The sequence below is a fragment of the Balaenoptera acutorostrata genome, chromosome 11 (genome assembly GCF_949987535.1).
Source record: "Balaenoptera acutorostrata chromosome 11, mBalAcu1.1, whole genome shotgun sequence".
NCBI classification, from domain to species: domain Eukaryota; kingdom Metazoa; phylum Chordata; class Mammalia; order Artiodactyla; family Balaenopteridae; genus Balaenoptera; species Balaenoptera acutorostrata.
The window spans coordinates 85,288,760-85,316,667 of NC_080074.1; the positions used below are offsets into that span (position 1 = coordinate 85,288,760).

The 27,908-nt window shown below is 36.4% G+C and overlaps 1 protein-coding gene across 2 annotated transcripts in view; it reads right to left on the reverse strand.

Annotated features, from left to right (window-relative positions):
* Positions 1-1,630: 1,630 nt before the first annotated feature.
* RASSF8 (Ras association domain family member 8) overlaps positions 1,631-27,908 on the reverse strand; it is a 128,911-nt gene continuing 102,633 nt past the window's right edge. For both annotated transcript variants that reach the window (XM_057556488.1, XM_057556489.1), the window contains exons 2-5: positions 17,543-17,748; positions 6,673-7,562; positions 4,232-4,376; positions 1,631-3,598 (exon numbers count right to left, since the gene is read on the reverse strand). In XM_057556488.1, the coding sequence (XP_057412471.1) occupies positions 3,477-3,598; positions 4,232-4,376; positions 6,673-7,562; positions 17,543-17,645 (1,260 nt within the window). In that variant the 5' untranslated portion in view covers positions 17,646-17,748 and the 3' untranslated portion in view covers positions 1,631-3,476. The remainder of the gene's footprint in view (positions 3,599-4,231; positions 4,377-6,672; positions 7,563-17,542; positions 17,749-27,908) is intronic.

Sequence of the window (27,908 nt, forward strand, 5' to 3'; positions counted from 1 at the left end):
CAACCAAAACTGAAATATACTGTAGCAAACAGTATAAACATGCAACTTAAAAAAACTGACATAATATAAAAGTAATACTTATGAGCTAAATTTAATACAATATGGACTAATAAAGACAACTTTAGGTAGAAGAGGGATGTGAACACAGCATCGTTATTTACATATAAGTTAAGGCCCAATTTTTCAAAGGCAATGCACACAAGGAACCGTCCATCTGCCCATGCCCTTTGCGCACCTGAAATCAAGAGTTTCTGCTTTTTCCATATTGTCTCCTCAATCCATTATTATAGTTGTAACTTGGAAAGATGTTCACAGAAATGGTTTTAAATGAAGTTTCTTTTCCCTAAAGGCCACTTTGCTCTTATTCACAAAGAAAATTTTCTTTTAACACAGGTGCAAAATGTATTTATGTTCTGGAAGCAAGTGCTTATTTGTTCTTCTTAAACATGGTTAAAATTCACATTTCACACCGTAACTTTTACATTTTTACTGTATTAGTCTTGTTTTAGCTCTAGTTTGATTAATTTGAACTACAGAAACTGATGACTAGCTCAGTGATGGCTGAGGGATTTAAATGGGTAACTCCTATTAACACCAATCGAAGTCTCACGTATAAATACCCTGTGCATCAGGAAAAAAAAAAAAAAAAAAAAAAGCTAAAAAACCAAAATATCTCATAAGAACAACAAAAGGATTGAGGCAAGCCACCACTACGGATCATCCGCTGAGGATGACAAACACTCAAAAGGGTCAAATATACCAATACTATTTCCAATTATTCCTTGGTAAGAAAAAAAAAATCTTCTAATGTGTTTAATACTCGTAGAAAATCACAATAAAACAACTTTCAGTGTAATAATAATTGTAAAAACTTACAATCTAATTTAGTATTCAGAACCTGAATATTCCCCCAGATGCAAAATTTTCTATTTGGTATTTTTGTGTACCATCGCCCACTTCCCCTCTGAAATGTATCCAGAGATGTGGCACTTAATCTAACTCATTTGTATTCACAATAGATAAAAATAATCAGAAATAGACTAAGATATTTTTAAGATGTTTAGGGAAATGAGTTTTCTTTCCTCTATTTTAAAAAAATACTTAGAAAATATTTCTTAGAGATGTGCTTCCAGAAGTGTTGATAATATAACTGATTAAAAAGTACAGCTGCTCATTGTATTAATCAAATTCACATTTATATACTCTTCTCATCTAGGAAACAGTATTTCTATCTGTAGTTAGGTCTGTGAAGATTATTTGGCAGCTTGAAAATTCAGATGAAGTTGTCAGAACCCTACTACCAGTCTTTCTTTAAAGTTATTAGGTTAATGCTGATAATAATTTACAACAATTAAGTTGGATACTTTGTGTTTTTCACGGCATGCCCAGGCATCATTGCAATTAAAAATTGCGAAGTCTAATATACCTAGGTTTAACATTTTGATTTAAATAGAATGTGATCAACTTATAAAAATGTTCTTCTTTGTGAATAAGATCTCAATTTCTCTGAACAACAATAACAAAATGACCCAGTATAGAATGGAACCCTTTAAAAATAAGGCATATATCAGGCATACATAAACCATTATTGTCACAAAATCTACAAATTATTTTGATTTTTTAATTCTAATTTTTAAATATATATGGATATGAAATAACTATTATAAACTGAGAGCAAATGTATAGATTGTGGTTATTAGATAAGAATCATTTATTTCTCAAGTTTTTTTTTGCAAAACAATATAATGGCAAGGTCAACTCGATAATTCCAAGAACCCAAAGAATATATTTTTAGTTGAGGTCTGCCATTTAGCTAGACTAGAAAAGGCAACTATGCATTATTACTTTCAGTCCTCTAGAAGCTTCTATATATTGTCATAGCCATTCTTAAAAATTTTCATTGGAAACCTAAATATAGCAGCATTCTCAGCATTCATTAAACCAAGAATAAGTCAAATGCATTTAAAACATCAAAAGTTGCCCTCATGCATAGGATATAACTTACACCTTTTTATTGTTACCATGGCATTAATATACTAATCCACTTTTATTTTGTTGCATGTAAATAATACAGACAATATGTTTTCCTCAGAATAAAAAACTACTTTAAATTTTAGATTAAAGTCCTAATTATATTGTACCAAATTCTGATCACAGGGAATGTAAAAATGGCTAAGAAGTATCTGACCACATCCATCTAGATGATCTTGTGCATCTTAGTTAAGTCAGTACTCATGGGAGGGGTGCTGACTCATTTTTGGTTTTATAAACAAGAAAATATATGTACAAATGGAGATTAATGTCCTGCAAAAGTCAAGCTGAAAATTAATAAAAACGAACACTGAATTTAACTTTATTTCCTTGGTAAAAAGTAACTAACTCCAATCTACTTTCTATTTAAGTGACTGGAAAAATTGCAATAGTTCATAATGTACACAGTAAATTATGTGCAAGCAATAACTTATCCATGGGTGCTTACACCAATAGATCATACATATAAAGTGGGTTATTTTAAAATAAAAAAATATCACTTAAAGCAACCTGCCTGAAGATATCCTTGGACATCTCTCTTTTTTTTTTTTTTTTTTAAAGACATCTCTAATTTATGTATGATGGCGACTCTGAGGTTCCACGAGACTAAAATAATGAGGCAGGGCAGAAACAAAACACGTAGTGTATCAGGAAACCCCATGCCTGTTTGGATAGATATTCAACAATTACATTTTTGTTCAACAGTGTCTGAAGCACTGCGAACCTTTTAAACATGTAATTTACTTCATGAAAATATTTCTGTTCTTGTATGTGGTTCATTCATATGCTAGAAATATTGTAAAGGAAAGATTAAACACCAGATTAAAAAGAAAACCTGAATTATCTCACCTAATTAAGCAGTGGCTAGGATGGGTTCACAAGGTAAATGCAAGTCAGTTCTTCTGGAGTCAGTTTCCATGGCGGAGCCCCCATGACACTTGTGTAGCTGTAATTCAGCAACGCGTGGAGTCTGGCAACATGCACACAAAGTCATCATCACACAATATGCAATGTAACTCAGTCACAGGATAAGTATTAATAAAAAATATTAAAACATCAACATTCACTCCTTAATTGATTACATGGAATAAATAAACTAAGCCAGTCACATATTTCTCTTCATTCTGAAGTCACGGTTTTATTTATGTATACACACAGTATAATACCTTCCTAATGCTCTCAAAATGCTACAAATAAAAATGAAGGCTTTGCATTACAGCTGCTGGACAAAAGCATCAACACTGTGGATGTGTGAAAACACAGTTTCTTTGTTCTTTAGCATCAGTGCACAGGGTATGGCTCCAAGTGGTATGCAATTTAGGACAGAAAAAAGATACGGTGGCTTGTGAAATATATCCTCTGTTCATCATTGGCACAAAATCAAAGAAGGAATTTTCACTGTCCTTGGTACCTTTACTGGGTCTCTCCCCTGAAGACAGATAATGTTATACATATATGCCTTCAGGATTAAAACCAGACGAGATAGGATTCTGTAGAATACGAAGATTACTGGGGAGCTGCCGAGAGGACCCAGGTCGCTTCAGAGACCCCGACTGGAATGGTGCCTCTAAACAGGAAACAGAGAAAGTCATTTGATGTTCGCAGTAACCTGGAGTACTTAGCAATATGAAAAATTAGAACTTTTCCTGCTCTCAAGAACCAAATAATATACAGTAATGATTGCAACCCCCTGTGGGTCCTGGGTGAGAGGAGAGGTTACGTCTGGCTTGACCCTCTCAGTTGATAAAATAGTTTTCAGTGATTTGAACAGTTCATGATCTTTTCTTAAAAGGTGAACATTTAGCTTCTCTTTCTGGGTTGTTCAGATTATATGCATATACAGATTTAGAAGTGTCTTTTAATATCAGCACAAATTAATAACAAAGACTTTTAGGAGAGGAAGAAGGGGTATTAGGAAAAGAGAGAAGCTAAAACTCAATTAATAGACTACGACTCACACATTTCAGGAAAAGTTTGTAAGGAAGCAGTTTAAAACTAATGATAGGATATCTGGTCATCTAAGTAAATAAATAACCTAAATATTATTGATTTTCCCCAGAAACAGTAAGTACATCAAAAATTTTTTTAAGTGGCCCAAGAATTAGCTTTGAATGGTAGGAGAACATTTTAACCGAATGTAAGCAGTTTATTCCAAGTTAACAGAGTAAAGTTTTTTAAAAAGCGATTTCTCAAATCTTACCCCTTTCTAGGTCTGCATGCGAGGCCTCCACTTCGATGGGCTCCGCTGGCAAAACGGTGACTTTCGTCCCTGTCTGCTGGATAAACTGCTGGAGGTTGACTTGCCGCAGCTCCTTGGTCAGCTGCTCCAATTCTTGTTCTTTGTCCTAGATGGGAGTAAAATGCTTTCTAAAATTTGAGGATTCACTATTGGCCAGCTACAGACATCCTGGTGACAGCCCACCTGCTACAAGGGTTGAATGTGGGACACCTTTCACAAGAACGCATTTAACAAACCTGGTTTATATCGACGTAATGGGCTAAGGAGGTCACTTTCACTCTGTGGCATGGGCCAAAAGTTAAGCAAATAAAGGACAACAACTTATTCAGTCTGTCCTCTTAAATGTCATGCTTTCCTCCGTTAGGAGTATACTATGCACCTGATGAAATAAATATATGTCTATGAACTTTCATGAATAAAACACTGGATTCCATCCATCCTGGTGTTTACAGCAAGCTTGCTAAGCTGTTCACAATTAAACTTCCTTATTATCTACTTCATAACTGACTGCAAAATTAATAGTCATTTGGTCCATGAGATTCAGGGTTCTTGTTTTTTTTAAACTGTTTAAGTTTTCATGGGATCCATTATTGAGATTTATATTATAGCAAGGAAAGCAAGGAGAGTAAGATTCCCACTATGGGGTTTTTTAATCCTTGATGAGCAGATCTGAGAACTGAGGAGCGCTAAAGTAAGGAGACCAAGTTTGGACAGCCAGAAAGCTCCAAAAGCAAGGAGAGGCATTCTATTGTCAAATGGACTTTCTTCTCTTTCTCTCCTTTAGGGCACTATAAGAAAAAGTGGCAAGGCCTCATCCAAGCTGGTTGTGTCAGAGGATGTGGTAAAGTTAGGGAACAGAAAATAGAAAGGAGGGGTTTTTCGCTACCTTGAGTGTAGGGGGTACTTGGAGATATGTTAGTAGTTTGACTATTAGATACTTTTCACAGGTAGCGGGGTTTATTAGTAACAACTGTCACAAATTAGTGTTTCCTGTAATATCAAGGCAATACAATTTCCAACTGCACTCGTTTTGTGTTGAAATGAATCCAAATAGTAAAATGCTGACAAATCACACGTTAACAACCTTCTATTATATGAGAAATTCCTGACTTTGCAAATTCTGGTGGTAGTTCTACCTCTCACTATAGTTAGTGGCAGAGAAAGGAAGTCACATCAGTTCTTCCTGAAACGTCAGCTTTCTCTGCTTGTGGAACTGTTCCTACTCTACAGCAGCTCTTCTCAAACTCCAGTGCGCACGGGCACTATTTGGAGATGCTGTTACTACGTACACTCTGAATTTCTAACCAGTGAGCCTCACGGTTTACTCTTTGATCCACGATCACGCAGCTTCTAAACCAGCACAGTCCAATTCAGCAGCCACTGCACATGTGTGCTACTGAGCACCTGAAATATGGCCACATGTGACTAAAACAGAAATTTAAATTTATTTAATATTTTTAAACAGCTTTATTGAATACTATTTAACTTTACTTAAATATAAGTAGCCGTATTATAATCAATTGTGTCTCTTTTTCATTTCAGCTGTTAGAAACTGATAGCTCTTTGCGACTCCCATTAACATTACCACACTGTCTTTTCAAGAATGGGTATCCAAGAAATATAAGCTGAGTGATCATGGAGTAAGTGTGAAACAGAAATGTTCTCGTACCCACTAGAGATGGGGAAAAATCAGAGAGGGACCTGCCCCTCTCCTCAGGGAAGCAAAGGACAGTTACGGGAGAGGGAAGGAGGTGGGGTTAGCAACAAAGGAGACGTGATAGATAAGCAGCCAGCTAGCCGCACAATCCTCGGTGAACCAGTCCTTGGTAATCTCTTTCAGCTTTGGTTTCCCTATCGCTAAAAGGAGAAGGTCAGATTCACTATCTCATCATTAGTGTCCATTCCAGCTCTGAGATTCTCATCTCCTGTATCTGATTACCTAATGCTATCACTGCCACAGTAAGAAAGCTTCTTCCGTGGAAAAGGAGCCGTGTGGCTTCAGCTCTCATCTTTGTTTTGGTCTCATATCTTAGCTTTGTCATAAGTCACAGAAATGCTAAGAAAATGATAAACCAAAGTAAGTTTCTAACTTTAAATGTAAGAGAAAATGAACAATCAGTAAAGAAGATGCCAAAATATATTTAATTCTTTTTTTAATATATATATTTCCAGTCAACTTTCTGTGTTTTATTGAACATTTTCTATTTTCAGATTCTTTTCCATGACCAGTGATGAAAATAAAGGCACTATCATTTTGGAAAATTAAGAGCAAACCTACAGTGATTTGGAGAAATACAGAGTTTAAGAAGCTTTCATGAGGAAAGAAAAAGAGTTCAGTTTTTTAGATTCCAAATATTTAATTCTTTTAAATAGATGAAACATTCTAATAAAAGTGTTCTTACCTGTAATCGTTTGGTGGCTTGTCCAAGAGATCTTTCCACAGCTTTAATACCATTTTCCAGCCTCAGACTCTGCTGGCCTTGAATGTCAATTTCCCCTCTGACCTTACCGATCTTTCCTTTAACCTCTTCTTCATTGACCTGTGCCTCTTGAACTTCCCGTTGCAATTTTTCTGCTTCAAGACCACTTTCCATAGTCTGGATTTGACCCAAATAGTCCTTTAATTTGCTCTCACATTCTGTTATTTTCTGTCTTATTTCTTGAAGTTGATCTTTCAGCTGTTTTTCATTTTCCTGTTCAATCTGTAATTCATTTTCCCAAAATTCTTCCTCTTCAATTTCTACATCGTTTCTTTTGATCTTTTGCTCCAGGCGGACAATTTCCTCTTCAAGGCTAGAATTATATTTTTGCTCCCAAAATCGTATTTCTATTTCATTTGATTCTAGCTCTTTCTCAATGGATTGGAGCTTCTCTGTCTGCAAACGGATCAGCTTCTTTAACTCATCTGCTGTTGTTTTGCAGTTATTCAGCACCTTTTGCTTAAATTCAGTTTCTTTACCTTTTCCAAAAATGTCCATTAATCCTTTGGCACCTCCTGTAAATGTTAACGATTTCCTTTTAGGCTCTCTCCTTTTGATTGCTTTGTCAATCTGAGGCCTCAGTTTAGCTAAGGGGGGCAAACTCTGCCTGCATAAAGTTCTTTCAGGAACTCGAGCCACACCATCCGACGTGGGCCGCTCACTGAGAGACGGCCCCGTTCGACGTAAAATCAGCTGTACGTCACTAGCGTACTGCCCCCATTTGTTTAAGGATATGATAGGATTTTCATGAGGTGCTAAGTGTCTTTCAGTATCTCTCCATTTTTCTATAAGCGTGTACCTTCCAGTTCGACCTAGATAAAAAAAGATAAGAATAAATTGTCAAAAAGGGATACGCAACAGCTAAAATAATGCCTCCAGACATAGGACACTATTTGATAACTGTGTCTTCTTAATTAGCATCAAAGTCCAGCCCATGATGTCTTTAAAACTTTCACTTGAGGATACTGAACTCCTTAAGATACGTAACACATAAAACTATGGGATGTGAACTGCATACACTCTTCAGACTCGCTTAGCAACTCATCTTTACACCTTAAACCTCAGTGGGAATCTTAATCTACCCTCTTGTCAAATGCCTGACTGCCTAGACCCTGTTTGCGGCAAGACCTCCAGCTGAAACTAAGGAGGGCACAGAGTGTCCTGCTGGAAGCCAGGAGGGCCTGGTCCCAGGAACCAGGCAGGACTTCAGAACTTGAGCAGACTTCCACTTGAGGAATCCCTCTGATTTCTCTGCACATCAGGACTTGGGAAGGTTGGAGCCTCCGTCTCTCCTCCTGAAAGGAGACATGGAGACAGTGGAGGGCCTGCTACTCAGCTACAGGTGCTGGGTAGGCCTTTCCTTGCCCATACCTTCCTGCATACCTGTGGCAAATATAAAAATCACCTCAGTGAAAACAACCCTCAAAATAGTCTCATATAAAGAGTGGGGCCTGAAGAGAAGTCTTGTTCAGTTTTGATAAGTAATAGCTTCAAAGAGTCTTTTAAAAAACATTAAAAAGGCAAAAATGATATTATTAAAAAACAAAAGTAGAATAAAATTACATTTATGTTAAAAATATCCTGAATCTAACAGGAATTATGGAAGATAAAGATTCAGAAGACAATATAATGTCATTAGCTTGAATACACTTCCTAAATATTTCCATTTAAGGTGTGTGGGTCAGATGGAAAATATTAATTTTGTTAAGAGTGTCCACTAGACATCTGAAACTAATGTAAGGTTATATGTCAATTACATCTCAATTTTAAAAAAGTGTCCATTAGTAGTTAATATTATTACAAAGAAAAAAACTCACCTTGCCATCTAGTAATTATCATATTGGCATATACAGCTACTGATTTGTCTTCCCTGTCTTCTTTTTTAATTTCATGAGCTTCTGAACCAATAGTAGTATCTCCTCAATTACTGGGCCAATAAATGGAAATCTGGATATGTACTATGAACACCCACTTGTGCTATTCAAAAGTAGCAGATGAAGAGTGATACTGCTCTAAGCATATGTGTATGTTCGTCTTTAAGGAAACCTCAATCTTGGGTGCAGCTGAAAAGTTGAAGCTTTGAAAGCAAACAGACTAGAGTTTTAAGTTCGGGTAAATTACTTGCTGGATAAGTAGCCTAACTTCACTTCTAAAGTGGGGAGAGTGGCAGTACCTCATAGGTTCTGAGAGTCAGAATCAGGGCTAATAAGCACCTGCCACACTGCCTGGCCCGTAGCAGGTTTTCAATACATGGCAGCCATCATTAATTGAAAACACTGTTATTCACATGACAAAAGGGCTGGCCAGAGACCTGCTTTAAATAGTGACATGACACGACAACAATCTGACTAAAGGAATCCTTAATCAACTTGCAGCAACTCCCAGCTACGTAAAGCTGGACAGAGTGGAAAGAAAGAATAAGGGCTCTCTGGAGTCAGAAGGCCTGTTTTCAGATCTGGCTCTGCCATATATTTACATGATTTGCACAAATTATTAAACTTCCTTCAGCTCTGATTTCTTCATCTATAGAGTGAGACTTGTATTTTCTTACCTGACAATGTTGTAAGAGTTAAGTGAGATATAAAATATAAAAATGTTTTATAACATTGAAAAGTGCTATACAAGTATTAGTTGTTGCTATTATCAAAATACCTGGGCAAACAAGGGGAATGCAAAGCCTTATTAAGCACACTGGATTTGGCTTCTTGGAATAAAAAAATGTTTCTTAAGATTTTCAAGTTAAAAATTATTGTAATTATACCAAGAAAAACCACCCAACAAATCTTCAAGGTTAAACTCGTTCCAGATGTACACACTGCTTCAAAGATCACAGCACTTTGTGTTCCTGGCTCTGCTGTCTATCAACTACTTTTAGGATCTCACTCCTGCTACCTGGACCCTGTGTCCTCATCAGTAAATATGAAGGGTTGGACTAGACCAGTAGAGCCCTCTCTAATCCTACCAGGCCATGAAGCATCTTTAAAAAGAAAACTGAATCATTACATTATATGAGTGAAATTAAAAATTTTAAGGACTCTAATTTAGTCATAATAAATATAAAGCTGATTTTTCCAATGCTTAATGGTACTGCTACTCTATGAGAATGTCTTGGTAGATTATTTAGGATTGCTTTTACTGCTAGCGTTTCCTTTTTGTTAAATAATGCATATTTAGTGCAATTAGGCAAAAAAAAGAAAAAAAAAGAATCCAGCAATATAAAAAAGCTTTTTTAAAAAGTAAATGAATTAATACTTTGATTTTATTACAGAAATTGGGTTTTAGATAGCTTATGTAAGAGTTAAATTCCACAATCATTGGAATTTGAATGCCTATACTTGGCAAGGCCCTACAGAACCTGAATACTTCATTTAGACAGATTCCAATTCCTCCTGCAAAACTTCTTTTACTGCAGTTTATTAAGTGGATACATTTAGTTCTACCTTGCATACTATCTTGATGTAGCCCTAAGACTAATAAAAAGGAACATCCATCTATCTATCTATCTATCTATCTATCTATCTATCTATCTATCTATGGCATTTGTAGTTTAAACTGTTTTGGCTACCGAGGCCTGTATGCCACAATTTGTAATGATAAATAAAATATTGACTATACTTCTGAAGAGCTGAAGCAATTGAGTGTAATCCCAAGAATCATTAACTTCATATAATGAGGAAAATCACAAAGAGATTTTAGTGCATCAGTGGAATCTCACTGGACGACTGATATAAATGTACAATACATAGCTAATGGGAAGCAGCCACATAGCACAGGGAGATCAGCTCGGTGCTTTGTGACCACCTAGAGGGGTGAGATAGGGAGGGTGGGAGGGAGACGCCAGAGGGAGGAGATGTGGGGATATATGTATATGTATAAATGATTCACTTTGTTATAAAGCAGAAACTAGCACACCATTGTAAAGAAATTATACTCCAATAAAGACGTTAAAAAAAATTAAAAAAAAAGGAGATAACAGACTACTTTCACCTAACTTAAAGTGGAATATTTGACTGTGAAGTAATATGAAGTTTTAGAAATATACACCAAAACTCGAATACTCAAATATGAGTCACCCAGAAACATTATGCTCTTATTTCAACCATTTAAAAAACTGTAACCATGTTTTTACAATTTTAGGAAATTTCTCCTTAGAGCCAAAAAAATAAAATCATCATTTAAAAGTGTAACTTCTTGTTATGTATTCAACAAATATATAATGAACAAACATTTGTCAGAAATAGTGTCAGGCCCTGGGAATATATTCTATTAGACACCCTGATCATGAATGCTCTTCAGAAATTTTAGTTTTAACTGACATTTGATCTTTTCTTCAGTATGAAATCCTCCTTACCCCAAAGATGAACACTCTATGTTCTTCAAAAGGACATGACAGAGAGCTGGCATTAACCTCTCACGAATTTAATGCTAACATATCCTCCTGTTTCTGGACATATTGTAAATAATGCCAGTTAACACCTGACTTATTCTTTATCTATGGTGAATAACCTATCCTACCCCACTCAGTTTTTCTGATAATAGATACTTTTCTCCTTGAGCTACAAACATTTTGCAATCTTATGCAGAATCTAGTGAATAAAACTAATTCATTCCATAATGACTTAGAATTCTTACAATAAACATTGCTCTCTGTAACAGAACTTACATTGTAACATTTTATAGTCTGTTAAATGCTTTTGATGCATACATATATATATATATATATATATATTTATATTTATATTTTAAAGCAATTTCCCAATGATGTACAACTATTCTGAAAATTTGTCAATGAACTTTCTGTAAGTCCTGTGTGTAGCTATTAAGATAACTCTTACCATAGAGTATTTATCTTATGATGACAGTGGTACAAGAATATCTTTGAGTATAACCTGTCAGCTAGCTGTGCATTCAACTCATAGTTAAATCATTCACAGTATACTTAGGATTTTATTATAAATTTACTATGACTAAAAATAATGAAAACATTTATTGATTTCATAATGATTAACATTTAATATGCCCACTCTTTGCTAGGCTTTGTGCTGGTTACTTTACATAAATAATATTAACCAAAATAATAGCTAACACATCATTATAAACCACTAAGGTTTGGGGGATTATTAATGCAACATAATCTTACCCATCCTCACTGATGCATGTTGTGAATTACATGTGTCCACATTCATTAAAATAATCTTTAATGGATGTGGAAAATATAGAAGATATTTAGAATTATGGATGATACTTAGAATTATGGATGATATACTATACTACTGCTATAAATATCAAAATTGTAAAAGATGACCTTGGCTATAAAAAAGCAGTATATTTTAGTACTAAGGATTTTTAGTTTTTGTTTCAATGTAATTCAGTCTGTAACTATATTTTCTAACAGTTGTCCATTGAGATTATAGGGGATATAAATAACATAGTATAATAGTAGTTAAGAGCAGGGTTCCTGAATCAGACTACTGGTTTGAATCCCAAGGACCCTCCTTACCAGCTACGGGTGCTTGGGCATGTCATTTAACATCTCTGTGCCTCTGTTCCATCATCTCTGAAATAGGGATCATAACAGGACCTTCCTCATAAGACTGCTGTGAGACTGTTAAATGATGTGGAAAATTTAATTCCCAATTCAGTAATGAAAAGGGGGACTTTAAAACTATGAAGCATTAGAGTGAAATCTTTTTTTAAAAAACTCATCTGTAGGTACATAAAAAGCATTGCTTATAGTGTTTACTTCTAGGAAGCAAGGTCATGAGTGATTCTTTTACCTTCTTTGTGTTTTGCTAAATTTCAAAATAGTCTACAATGGATAGTACTACTTGTAAACAGATACAAAATTAACCAATTTATAAATTTCTAAAATTGATAATTTATATATGAAATTCAGAGTTAAATGTGACAATATAAAATATATTATTTTCTTTATCTTCTAAAGGATCATTTAATCTTAGAGACGAATGGGACATCACCAAGTTCAGCCTGTAATTCAGAGAAACTTAAAATAATTCGTTCATTTATTCACAAGTAGGTATTGAGTATCTACTACATGCTAGACATGGTTTTAAGCTACGAGAATAAGCAATAACAAAAGAGTGGCAGGCAATACACAACACGCTAAGGAAAGAATGTATGTCTACTGTCCATTAACCAACAGCTTTAAGGTCAGATATGCTAAACATTCAGAATTTTTTGGATTATAGGAAGGTAGCATAGTGCTATCCTGCAGGTCTGTAGTCAAACACATTGAAAATTCTAAAGTAAAATATATCAATTTCATACCAAATGGAATAAATATAGATTAAAAGCAGCCTCAGCCTCACATCAAATCAGATCAGTTTTTTACTACCAAATGAGTTCAAGCCATGCCAGATACGGCTAACAAATTAAGTATGATAAACTTTAAGCTTTCAAATTTTTTAGGTTTCCAAAATGTGGATAACGGATTGTGGCCTGTATGTAATACGTCGCAGGGGCGGTGTGGGGGGAGCACGATAGAGAAAAACAGAGTATGGCGGGTGGGGAGTATGTGTGCGTGTGTGCACGCGCAGGCGGTCAGGGAGCAGTGAGCCAAGGGAGTGAATCTGGAAGAGCGCTGGGCGCACAGTATTCTCAGCAGACAGAAGAACAGGTGCAAAGACTAAGGCGGAACTGTCTCCGACACATTTAAGAGGAAGCAATCAAAAGTGAGTGGGAGGAGATGAGGTTGGAGGTAAAGCAGGGATTCATTTAAGGGGCCTGAAGACCATCGCATGGACTTTAACATTTTCTGAGTGAGTCCGGAAACCACTAAGGGGTTTTGAGCACAAGAGTGATGACGATGCACAGTTTCAAAGTATTACTTCAACATACATCTGTCGAGACTAGGCTGCAGGAGACCAGGATGATACAGGGAAAGGAGTTGGAAGGCCAGTGCGAAAATCTAAGTGAGAAACGATGGTGGCTTACATGAAGGTCGTAACAGAGGCTGTGGAGACAAGCAACAAGATTCTGGATATATACTGAAGACAGCACAGGGAGGATTTACTGATGGATTAGTTGTAAGGTATTAGAGCAAGAAAAGGACCAAAGATCACACAAAAGTTTTAGATCTAATCAATTAAAAGCAATAGTTCCCACTTGTTCAGATGAGGGGGAGGAAATCTGAGGATGGGAACAGCTGGGACACGAAGCTTGGGTTTGGACGTTTTAAGTCTGAGATACCAGTTAGTTATCTTCTAGAACTGCGCTGTTCACTACAATAGCTATTAGCCACGAGCCACATTTAAACTTTAATTAAAAATTCATTTCCTCAGTTACACTAGCCACACTTCAAGTAGGTAATAGCTACATGTGGCTAGTGGCTACTGTACTGGACGGCACAGATACAGAACATTACCATCCTTGCAGAAAGTTCTATGGGGAAGCACTGTTCTAGAAACTATGTTTTGTAGAGTACCTACTACTTTAGGCAAAGCAATGGAATAAAAAAGATACATAAGCAGGACCCCTACTTTGAAGAGACTTCCAGAGAAGAGAAAGAAATATTAACAAATAATAAAACCAGAGATCAGCATAAACTGTGTTTGTTTGAAAACTGATTTTGTTGGGGCAAACTCTATGAAACATGGCTTTTTAGAACAATCCACGCCATCTTGGGCCCCAGCCCCAATCAATTTGTTGTATTAAATGCTAGCTCTGGCCCCGGTTGAAAAAGATATGGGACAAGATCATCAGAAGTGGGAACAGAGAAAAATTCTGAATCTTCAGTACTTTAAATGGCACCAGGAAACAAAGCAGTGTGAATCAGAAAACCTTTCCCTCAGTCTCCTTGATTTCTTCCTCCTCTTTTTTTCCTCTCTAATCTTTTGTTAGCTGTACTTTAAGTTCTAAGCTACTTGAGGGCAGAAGTACATTCTTTTCATATTTTTCGTTTGTGATTTTGTAAAAGCAAACGCATTTTCTCAACTTAACTTGAGACAGATGAATTGTTTAAGACTTTCTGTTTCACATACAGATTTGAGAAGTAGTTTGAGCTCTATTTTGAAATAATGGCATTTCTGGGATAGTTTATGGGAAAAACAAGGTCGAATATTTAAAATTGGGAATGTTTCAGAAAGTCCAGGGTGTACAGGATCCAAACAGTGCGTTCCTGCTGGGCAGTTTAACCACTTCATGCCAACTGAGTGTGTCAATCATCGTTTCACTTTTAGTTACTGTTTCTTATAATTTGGGAATATGTTCTATTTCTACCACCTAAATATAACCTGTCAAGGTAGTCAAAGATCAGAGGAGAAAGGATTTCCTTCTATACTAGTAGCTAACATTCAAAATCTTTTATCAAATTATGTTCTGTCTTTAGCTCTTTTCTAACTTGATTTGAGTGATTAGTAGCATTGAGTCAGAAAATGTTAGCTGTCATATATATTTGCAGACTGCCAATATGTATACATGTCTTTATATCCTGATGGTTTCCTGAAAGCAATTTTAGCTACCCAGAAAAACTCAATAATCCCTAATCATATATATAGTGCCTCCCCCATGGGCAAATATGTGGACTTTAACTTAAGAAGCTATTCTATATGTTGCGTCACTCCAAATTTTTTAGAAACATCTGCAGTTTCGCTCAGTCAGTCCATATGCTGCTATTAGTGTAACTAAACCTTTTACTGTGTGAAGCCACAGAGATTCTGCAGGTGTTTGTTACAGCAGCAATTTTCCCTGATTAATAAACCCTCTATCATTTCTTACAGTATAAATAAGGTCAAAATACTAGAACATTTTCCTTTAGTGTTTAGACTCGGAATACCAATAACTTCCGTGACAATGGAGATAAATATTTAAGTGTCTATTAGAAGCATACGAATCTGAGGCTGAGAAAATTTTACGGCACAACAGAAGCAAGGATCAACAGCGCTCGCTGGTTGCCAGTTGAATCATCTCTCAGGTGAATTCTGAATTCAATGAAGTATTTATGATTCAGCAAGAGAGTTGTTTAGCCAGGTTTGGAGAAATATCGTAAAGCATCTGTACTCAAGTTGTCAACTTTTCAAAGCAGTTCTGGACTGAGTTATTGAGAAAGCAAATATGGGGGGGGGGCAGGTTCAGTTAAAGCTTCTTTTTATCAATAGCTTGGCCACAAAGAAGTACACTCTTTAGTCCAAACGGATAAACACACACCTGGTACATCTGGACAGTTTCTCCTTGAAATTCTGTGTAGAGAACATGGTTACCATATGGACAGATGCAGCTTACTGCACTCTTCAACTACCTTGACTTTTCTAAAAACTACTCGTTTTTTTAACCACTGTCCATGGCTTGATTCTCAAATATAACAAAGAATCTTAGATTTGACACTTGCTAATTTTAGTTTTCACTAAGCAGAAAAAACCCAACAATGCTTAATATTTTAATTCAAATAAATTATGTGAGGCTTTCAAAAGGGGCAATGACTAAATAAGTTGGTTGCAAAGAATATGAAGTAAAATTAAATGCCTTAATTTCCTCCTCTTTAATAATTAAACTTAAGTCCACAAATATAATACCAGTGCCAAACGCAAGAAAATTTCATGGGATGTGAAAGCCTAGGATTCTCAGCATTGTTTTAATATTTGAGTGTGCTACATAGTATTTCAGGAAAAATCAAAAGATGTTAGTATTAAAAGAAAGCCTCTGCCTTTGTATAGGGCTATTGCCAACTTCAAACAGTGCACTTGCCACAATGCAGGGGCACAAGCACCTCTACAAAATGCTAAGGTGCCATCGTGACAGTGACTCGTCTCCATCCTGAGCTAACCTGACACGCTTCCAATATAAACTAGCACTATATAAAAACAAACTTTTGATGAGGAGCTCAAAGACAAAGAGGCACTGAGCACCTAGCATGGTGAACACACAGTTTCCTCCTCAATACAGCTGACCCTTGAACAACGCAGGCGTTAGGGGCGCCAACTCTCCACACAGTTGAAAATCTGCATATAACTTATGGTCAGCCGGCCCTCTCTATCTGCAGTTCCTTGTGGATTCAATGAACCTTGAATCGTGCAGTACTGTAGGATTTACTATTGGGAAAAAACCCCATATAAGTGGACCCTCGCAGTTAAAACTTGTGTTGTTCAAGGGTCAACTCCACATGTTTGCTAAGTGATGGATTTAAGATGCAAATACAAACTTTAGCCCAAATTACTGGCTTTACTGATGTAGGTGTTTATGCCCTCATCATGTTCCAAACGGAATTACGGCAACTAACAAGCATGCATAAAATATCATAAAGATAAACTGAGAGTAAATAAGAAAAGTTGCAACGGGATAAGTGAATAAGATGGAGCCAGTAAGCATGGATTTGACTACTTCATCTTCACTGTGTAAGATTTAAAAAGTACACATTATCTTTCTAATGAAGAACCATGTCATTTAATTTGTTGCAAATTTCTTTTCTGAAAGTATTCAGAATAAAAAATCGGATTTTGCCTAATGAAGAGTCTGGGAACTTGAAATCTATGTTTTGGCTCAAGAAAACATTTTTAGTTCCATAAATCATTGTTTAGGATAAACAACAGGTGAGGAGAAGACAGTGCAGACTCTAGACTCAAGATCGGTAAAATCTCGGTGAGGCAGAGAACAAGTACCTTCACAGACTGACCTAAGCTGGAGGCAGGGGACAGTAATAAGTAAAAGTGTGCCTGAGAGATGTATTATGGAACCAAATGAACAAAAACCACAGGACATCTATATTTAAAACAAACAAAAACAACAGGAAGCATAAGCATAAACCACTTTATCTCAGACACCCCGAGAGTTCACTTACCTATCGCTTGAGCTAAGGCTATGACAACTTCCTGGCAAGTTGTGACTTCGGTGACCCCACAAACAATCCTCTGAACTCCGTCCACCCATACTTTAAGTTCCATGGTGCCCCAGCCAGTCACCCAAGGGCCCTGAGACTGGTCATCAAGGCGTCAGGTCATGTCTCTGGCCACGAAAACACGGAAAAGGCAGAGTCTGTGTAGTCAGCTAAAAAGAGGAAAAAACATTTTTAATAAAACAAATCTTACCATTTCTTCTAGTAAGTAAATGTTACCGAAACAAATTTTAATATATCATAGTCCTACTACCATTAATGACCATGGGCTTACTTATTCACAGAACTGAACTTAGCAGTGTGAATACAACCATGGCCACCTCTCATGACACCGCATGGTACTGCTATTTCCACAATTAGAATATTAATCATAAAGTCACTCTCCATTGACCAAAGAAATCTTATTTACTTGACCAAGCCCTATTGCTCAACATACAAACTATTTTTTTACAAAAATTACTTCATTAGGATAATTTCTGAGGTTAAAAAAAAGAAAAAAAGTTTTTTGGTCATTTTAGGAATCACAAATAATTGAACCAGTTTCCGCAGCCTTGCCAGCATCTGTTTGTTCCGTGTCCCTTGTCTCGCTCTCTTGGCCAAGGGACCAAGAGTGTTGTCTTCACCACTGAAACTCCAACACCAAATTCAGCATAAGGCACAGGTATGCAGAAAATATTAGCTGAAGGAAATTAATTCTTTCGTTGGCTGACAACTTCCCCATTTATGAACTGCTTGTCCTCTACCCATTTATTTAACTGGAATTTGATAACTGTCTTCAACTTTTTTTTTTTTAAACATCTTTATTGGAGTATAACTGCTTTACAATGGTGTGTTAGTTTCTGCTTTATAACAAAGTGAATCAGTTATACATATACCTATGTCCCCATATCTCTTCCCTCTTGCGTCTTCCTCCCTCCCACCTTCCCTATCCCACCCCTCTAGGTGGTCACACAGCACCAAGATGATCTCCCTGTGCTTTGCGGCTGCTTCCCACTAGCTATCTATTTTACGTTTGGTAGTGTATATATGTCCATGCCACTCTCTCACTTTGTCCCAGCTTACCCTTCCCTCTCCCCGTATCCTCAAGTCCATTCTCTAGTAGGTCTGTGTCTTTATTCCTGTCCTGCCCCTAGGTTCTTCATGACCATTTTTTTTTTTTTAGATTCCATATATATGTGTTAGCATACTGTATTTGTTTTTCTCTTTCTGACTTACTTCACTCTGTATGACAGACTCTAGGCCCATCCACGTCACTACAAATAACTCAATCTCGTTTCTTTTTATGGCTGAGTAATATTCTATTGTATATATGTGCCACATCTTCTTTATCCATTCATCTGCTGATGGACACTTAGGTTGCTACCATGTCCTGGCTATTGTAAATAGAGCTGCAATGAACATTTTGGTACATGACTCTTTTTGAATTATGGTTTTCTCAGGGTATATGCCCAGTAGTGGGATTGCTGGGTCGTATGGTAGTTCTATTTTTAGTTTTTTAAGGAACTTCCATACTGTTCTCCATAGTGGCTGTATCAATTTACATTTCCACCAACAGTGCAGGAGGGTCCCCTTTCCTCCACACCCTCTCCAGCATTTATTGTTTGTAGATTTTTTGATATGGCCATTCGGACCGGTGTGAGATGATATCTCATTGTAGTTTTGATTTGCATTCCTCTAATGATTAATGATTTTGAGCATTCTTTCATGTGTCTGTTGGCAATCTGTATATCTTCTTTGGAGAAATGTCTATTTAGGTCTCCTGCCCATTTTTGGATTGGGTTGTTCGTTCTTTTGATATTGAGCTCCATGAGCTGCTTGTAAATTTTGGAGATTAATCCTTTGTCAGTTGCTTCATTTGCAAATATTTTCTCCCATTCTGAGGGTTGTCTTTTCGTCTTGTTTATGGTTTCCTCTGCTGTGCAAAAGCTTTTAAGTTTCATTAAGTTCCATTTGTTTATTTTTGTTTTTATTTCCATTTCTCTAGGAGGTGGGTCAAAAAGGATCTTGCTGTGATTTATGTCATAGAGTGTTCTGCCTATGTTTTCCTCTAAGAGTTTGACAGTGTCTGGCCTTACATTTAGGTCTTTAATCCATTTTGAGTTTATTTTTGTGTATGGTGTTAGGGAGTGTTATAATTTCATTCTTTTACATGTAGCTGTCCAGTTTTCCCAGCACCATTTACTGAAGAGGCTGCCTTTTCTCCATTGTATATTCTTGTCTTCTTTATCAAAAATAAGGTGACCATAGGTGCGTGGGTTTATCTCTGGGCTTTCTATCCTGTTCCACTGATCTATATTTCTGTTTTTGTGCCAGTACCATACTGTCTTGATTACTGTAGCTTTAGTCTGTAGTAGTATAGTCTGAAGTCGTAGTATAGTCTGAAGTCAGGGAGCCTGATTCCTCCAGCTCTATTTTTCTTTCTCAAGATTGCTTTGGCTATTCGGGGTCTTTTGTGTTTCCATACAAATTGTGAAATTTTTTGTTCTAGTTCTGTGAAAAATGCCAGTGGTAGTTTGATAGGGATTGCATTGAATCTGTAGATTGCTTTGGGTAGTATAGTCATTTTCACAGTGTTGATTCTTCCAATCCAAGAACATGGTATATCTCTCCATCTGTTTGTATCATCTTTAATTTCTTTCATTAGTGTCTTATAAATTTCTGCATACAGGTCTTTTGTCTCCTTAGGTAGGTTTATTCCTAGATATTTTATTCTTTTTGTTGCAATGGTAAATGGGAGTGTTTTCTTAATTTCACTTTCAGATTTTTCATCATTAGTGTATAGGAATGCAAGAGATTTCTATGCATTAACTTTGTATCCTGCTACTTTACCAAATTCATTGATTAGCTCTAGTAGTTTTCTGGTAGCATCTTTAGGATTCTCTATGTATAGTATCATGTCATCTGCAAACAGTGACAGCTTTACTTCTTCTTTTCCGATTTGGATCCCTTTTATTTCTTTTTCTTCTCTGACTGCTGTGGCTAAAACTTCCAAAACTATGTTGAATAATAGTGGTGAGACTGGACAACCTTGTCTTGTTCCTGACCTTAGTGGAAATGGTTTCAGTTTTTCACCATTGGGAACAATGTTGGCTGTGGGTTTGTCATATATGGCCTTTATTACGTTGAGGAAAGTTCCCTCTGTGCCTACTTTCTGGAGGGTTTTTATCATAAATGGGTGTTGAATTTTGTCGAAAGCTTTCTCTGCATCTATTGAGATGATCATATGGTTTTTCTCCTTCAATTTGTTAATATGGTGTATCACACTGATTGATTTGCATATACTGAAGAATCCTTGCATTCCTGGGATAAACCCCACTTGATCATGGTGTATGATCCTTTTAATATGCTCTTGGATCCTGTTTGCTAGTATTTTGTTGAGGATTTTTGCGTCTATGTTCCTCAGTGATATTGGCCCTTAGTTTTCTTTCTTTGTGACATCTTTCTCTGGTTTTGGTATCAGGGTGATGGTGGCCTCATAGAATGAGTTTGGGAGTGTTCCTCCCTCTGCTATATTTTGGAAGAGTTTGAGAAGGATAGGTGTTAGCTCTTCTCTAAATGTGTGATATAATTCGCCTGTGAAGCCATCTGGTCCTGGGCTTTTGTTTGTTGGAAGATTTTTAATCACAGTTTCAATTTCAGTGCTTGTAATTGGTCTGGTCATATTTTCTATTTCTTCCTGGTTCAGCCTCGGAAGGTTGTGCATTTCTAAGAATTTGTCCATTTCTTCCAGGTTATCCATTTTATTGGCATAGAGTTGCTTGTAGTAATCTCTCATGATCCTTTGTATTTCTGCAGTGTCAGTTGTTACTTCTCCTTTTTCATTTCTAATTCTATTGATTTGAGTCTTCTCCCTTTTTTTCTTGACGAGTCTGACTAATGGTTTATCAATTTTGTTTATCTTCTCAAACAACCAGCTTTTGGTTTTATTGATCTTTGCAACTGTTTCCTTCATTTCTTTTTCATTTATTTTTGATCTGATCTTTGATTTCTTTCCTTCTGCTAACTTTGGGGATTTTTGTTATTCTTTGTCTAATTGCTTTAGGTGTAAGGTTAGGTTGTTTATTTGAGACGTTTCTTGTCTCTTAACGTACGATTGTATGCTATAAACTTCCCTCTTAGAACTGCTTTTGCTGCATCCCATAGGTTTTGGGTCGTCATGTTTTCATTGTCATTTGTTTCTAGGTATTTTTTGATTTCCTCTTTGATTTCTTCAGTGACCTCTTGGTTATTAAGTAGTGCATTGTTTAGCCTCCATGTGTTTGTATTTTTTACAGATTTTTTTCCTGTAATTGATACCTAGTCTCACAGTGTTGTGGTTGGAAAAGATACTTGATATGATTTCAATTTTCTTAAATTTACCAAGGCTTGATTTGTGACCCAAGATATGATCCTGGAGAATGTTCCATGAGCACTTGAGAAGAATGTGTATTCTGTTGTTTTTGGATGGAATGTCCTATAAATATCAATTAAGTCCATCTTGTTTAATGTATCATTTAAAGCTTGTGTTTCGTTATTTATTTTCATTTTGGATGATCTGTCCATTGGTGAAAGTGGGGTGTTAAAGTTCCCTACTATGATTGTGTTACTGTCGATTTCCCTTTTTATGGCTGTTAGTATTTGCCTTTTGTATTGAGGTGCTCCTATGTTGGTTGCATAAATATTTACAATTGTTATCTCTTCTTCTTGGATTGATCCCTTGATCATTATGTAGTGTCCTTCTTTGTCTCTTGTAATAGTCTTTGTTTTAAAGTCTATTTTCTCTGATATGACAATTGCTACTCCCACTTTCTTTTGATTTACATTTGCATGGAATATCTTTTTCCATCCCCTCACTTTCAGTCTGTATGTGTCCCTAGGTCTGAGGTGGGTCTCTTGTAGACAGCATATATACGGGTCTTGTTTTTGTATCTATTCAGCCAGTCTATGTCTTTTGGTTGGAGCATTTAATCCATGTACATTTAAGGTAATTATCGAGATGTATGTTCCTATTACCATCTTCTTAATTGTTTTGGGTTTGTTATTGTAGGTCTTTTCCTTCTCTTGTGTTTCCTGCCTAGAGAAGTTCCTTTAGCATTTGTTGTAAAGCTGGTTTGGTGGTGCTGAATTCTCTTAGGTTTTGCTTGTCTGTAAAGATTTTAATTTCTCCACCAAATCTGAATGAGATCCTTGCTGGGTACAGTAATCTTGGTTGTAGGTTTTTCTCCTTCATCACTTTAAATATGTCCTGCCACTCCCTTCTGGCTTGCAGAGTTTCTGCTGAAAAATCAGCTGTTAACCTTATGGGGATTCCCTTGTGTGTTATTTCCCCCTTGCTGCTTTTAATATTTTTTCTTTGTATTGAATTTTTGATAGTTGGATTAATATGTGTCTTGGCGTGTTTCTCCTTGGATTTATCCTGTATGGGACTCTCTGCTTCCTGGACTGGATTAACTATTTCCTTTCCCATATTAGGGAAGTTTTCAACTATAATCTCTTCAAATATTTTCTCAGTCCCTTTCTTTTTCTCTTTTTCTTCTGGGACCCCTATAATTCGAATGTTGGTGCGTTTAATGTTGTGCCAGAGGTCTCTGAGAGTGTCCTCAATTCTTTTCATTCTTTTTTCTTTATTCTGGTCTGCAGTAGTTATTTCCACTATTTTATCTTCCAGGTCACTTATCCATTCTTCTGCCTCAGTTATTCTCCTATTGATTCCTTGTAGAGAATTTTAAATTTCATTTATTGTGTTGTTCATCACAGTTTGTTTGCTCTTTAGTTTTTCTAGGTGGTTGTTAAACGTTTCTTGTAGTTTCTCCATTCTGTTTGCAAGATTTTGGATCATGTTTACTATCATTATTCTGAATTCTTTTTTAGGTAGACTGCCTATTTCCTCCTCATTTGTTAGGTCTGGTGGGTTTTTGCCTTGCTCCTTCATCTGCTGTGTTTCTCTGTCTTCTCATTCATCTTACTTTACGGTGTTTGGGGTCTCGTTTTCACAGCCTGCAGGTTCGTAGTTCCCATTGTTTTTGGTGTCTGTCCCCAGTGGCTAAGGTTGGTTCAGTGGGTTGTGTAGGCTTCCTGGTGGAGGGGACTAGTGCCTGTGTTCTGGTGGATAAGGCTGGATCTTGTCTTTCTGGTGGGCAGGTCCACATCTGGTGGTGTGTTTTGGGGTGTCTGTGGCCTTATTATGATTTTAGGCAGCCTCCCTGGTAATGGATGGGGTTGTGTTCCTGTCTTGCTTGTTGTTTGGCATAGGGTGTCCAGCACTGCAAATATGCATTCATTTTCTAACTGTCTTAAATTTAAGAGTTATTCTAATAATATAAACTTTTTTTTAACTTGCTGTGTTTCCCCAGTGTTTGATATTTTGTTTAGCTGCATTATAGGTGAAGCAGAAAATTCTGCATTCTCATATGGTCAAACAATATGCCTTGATTTTTTTCTATTGATTAGAATGTTATTATTAGCCTACTAAAAATCAATTACACACAATTCTTTTTTCTGTGGGTTTTTAAAATCTCAACACTTCCTGTGTTAATAAATCTTTAATCAATCTATGATTTGTTTGTCCATTGTCCTGTGATCTTCCTATTTCTTTGCTGTTTTTAAAAAATAATGTTAAAGTTTATGAGAGGTAATAAACATTGATTTAATTAAAGAAAACATTTAATTTGTTTAACGGTTTACAATGGCACTGGCATTTCAGTATAAATTGATTATTTAAAAACTTATTTAAAAAACAATACAAACTTTTCCTATAAAATAGTATTTACTACAAATAGTAAGTTAGTCCTTTTACATTCTGTTAAAGGACCTAAGACAGTTCTAGGGTACCTGGTCACCTGGGTAGATGAGTCAGAACACATGTGAGATGAACGAGAATAAACCTAATTACTTTTTCTAGGGAAGGTACAAAAATACTTTTTGTTGGGAGTTCCCTGATGGCCCAGTGGTAAAGAATCTACCTTGCAATGTAGTGGACATGGGTTTGATCCCTGGTTGGGGAACTAAGATCCCGCATGCTGTGGGGCAACTAAGCCCACATGCCACAACTACTGAGCCTGTGCGCCTCAACTAGAGAGCCTACATGCTGCAAACTACAAAGCCCATGCACCCTGGAACCCACACGTCACAACTAGAGAGAAGCTCCCACGCCAAAACGAAAGGTCCCACATGCCTCAGCTAAGACCCGATGCAGCCAAAAATAAATAAAACAAACAAATAAATAATAAATAAGTCTTAAAAGAAACCTTTTTGTCATGCTGTAATTTCCCAGAGTGCCGCTTCAGCTCTCTCTGCTTCCACTGCAGCGCCAAGGCGGCTTCACTAACCCCCTTTATGCCCAGAGGAAGGACCATCTGCCCCCAGCAAGCTGATTCCCAAACTGTGTTCCTCAGTTAGGAAATACTGTAAGATGTTAAATTTCTGGGAAAAAGGGCTCCAAGGCCGAGGAAATGTAAGAAATCCAGTAAACAAAGTTTAAAAAGTTCCTTTGCTGCCAGACTTCTTCGAGCATTATATAGGCTGGTGTGCACTCCAAGTGTCAAATAAGAGGTTTATATGCTACTGCTCCTAATCCATTTAGAGAACATTTAAGGAAAGGAAACATTAAGAGTTCTGACTTAAAATAAGATTTGTTTCCTTCTCTGCTAGGCACTCTATTTACTAAAAATAGAATATGTATTATTCTTCCTTGGGATAAGTTAAGATGAAAAAACGGTCAAACATTAATATATTGTGTTAAATTAATATATTAAAATTAAATTGTTTTATTAAAAAGAAAAACAGCTGAATTTTTAAAGCTGAATTAAAATTTATTTAATACATAGTCCCTTATGTTTCATTAAAAGATTAAACTTGGACCTTTCAACTTAAAAGTTTTCACACAGCAAAGGAAACCACTGACAAAACAAAAAGACAACTTACTGAATGGGAGAAAATATTTGCAAATGATATGACATAAAGGATTAATATCCAACATATATAAATAGCTCATACAACTCAACATCAAAAAAACAAACCACCCAATTAAAAAGTGGGCAGAAGAACTGAATAGACATTCTTCCAAAGAGGAAATGCAGATGGCCAACAGGCCCATGAAAAGATGTTCGACATCACTAATCATCAGGGAAATGCAAATCAAAACCACAATGAGATATCACCTCACACCTGTCAGAATGTCTATCATCAAAAAGAACACAAGTAACAAATTGTTGGTGAGAACGTGGAGAAAAGGGAACCCTCCTACACTGTCGGTAGGAAAGTAAACTGGTGCAGCCACGGTGGAAAACGGTATGGAGGTTTTTCAAAAAAACTAAAAATAGAACTACCATATGACTCAGCAATTCCACTTCTGGGTATACATCCAAAAAAACCAAAAACACTAATTCGAAAAGATACATGCACCCCAATATTCATAGCAGCATTATTTACAATAGCCAAGATATGGAAGCAACCTAAGTGTCTATCAACAGATAAATGGATAAAGAAGATGTGGTATACATATCCAGTGGACTACTACTGAGCCATAAAAAACAACGAACTTCTGGCATTTGCAGCAACATGGATGGACTTGGAGGGTATTATGCTAAGTGAAATAAGTCAGAGAAACACAAATACTATATGATATCACTTATATGTGGAATCTAAAAAATACAATAAACTAGTGAATATAACAAAAAAAGAAGGAGACTCACAGATACAGAGAACAAACTAGTGGTTACCAGTTGGTGGGGGGCAATATAGGAATGGGGGAGTGGTCAGTACAAACTATGGAGTGTAAGATAGGCTCAAGGATGTGTTGTACAACACGGGGAATATAGCCAATATTTTGTAATAACTGTGGATGGAAAGTAACCTTTAAAATTGTACAAAAATTTAAAAAATTAAAATAAAAAAGTAAACACCATTATTTTAAAAAAGATACTAAACTTGGGAAACCTAACACAGCAGATTATTAAAAGACAGCAGATCTCATTAAAAGTTCTCCCCACCCCCCAAGAAACCTATTATTTCAAAGAAACTTATGAGGCTCATTATTAAGTTCCATTAAGGTTTTAGTATACCATCACATATTTTCCTATCTGCATTATCACCATTTCACCTTGAACTTTTAATCATTAAGTGAATACAAATGAACATAAAACACATATACATCTGTTAAATATTAGAGTATAGTAATGCTGTGGGAAAACACTGAGAATAATACTGCTTAGTTAATATAAACTTGCAGGGTATTTATCCTCTTGATCAGAGACTTCCTACCACGGCTCATCACAGAGAAGATCAGCATCTGCGTTTTAAACACCACTAACAATATCTTTCAAAGTTGAATCCTTAAGGAGGGTAAGAAATGCCTTCATGGATCAGATCAATGAACCACATGGTCCAAAATTTTATTATAGGAGGGCCACTTTGTTTAGAATATGGCTTCTGTCAAGTTTGGGGCTGCACTGACAATCATCCCTCCCTTCCCTTATGATCAGGGTTATTCATGAAAGTCATTTGAAGAATGTGTCTTCCCAGCAGAAGCCCCTAGTACTCTCTTTTAGAAGCTGTGACCCTGTTCTTTCCTTTATACCCTCCGAGTCTGATTCCTAAGCTCTGCTCCCAGCCTCAGAACTAGACGAGAGGGGAAAATGCAAGGCCTACACTGTAGGTGCGTGTGGTGGATTGGTCATCATTGGAACTAAGGACTCAGGAAGCAGAAGGGCTTTGGCATCTCAGTTGGAATTTGGAATACATTTTTCCATGGAAACCTACCTATTTTGTAGGTAGAAGTAAGGTTCTACTGCAAGGGTATTAACAGAGTTCAGTTATTGTCATTGTGAGGTTTCTATACTCAAACCACTATTATTTTAATAATTTTTATAAGGAAGAATTAGGTTTATACAGTAACATGCTACTGGGGAACAAGTGTTCTTTTAGCCAAGAATCATTTATTATCTTAAAAGTCTATTGGACCCATGCACTTACAGTCAATTAATCTATGACAAAGGAGGCAAGAATATACAATGGAGAAAAGACAGTCTCTTCAACAAGTGGTGCTGGGAAAGCCAGACAGTTACACATAAATCAATGAAATTAGAACATTCCCTCACACCATATACAAAACTAAACTCAAAATGGTTTAAACACCTAAATATAAGACATGACATCATAAAACTCCTAGAAGAGAACATAAGCAAAATATTCTCTGCAACAAACTGTAGCAGTATTTTCTTAGATCAGCCTCCCAAGGCAAAAGAAATAAAAGCAAAAATAAACAAATAGAACCCTAATCAAACTTTTAAAAGCTTTTGCACAGCAAAGGAAACCATGAACAAAAGAAAAAGAC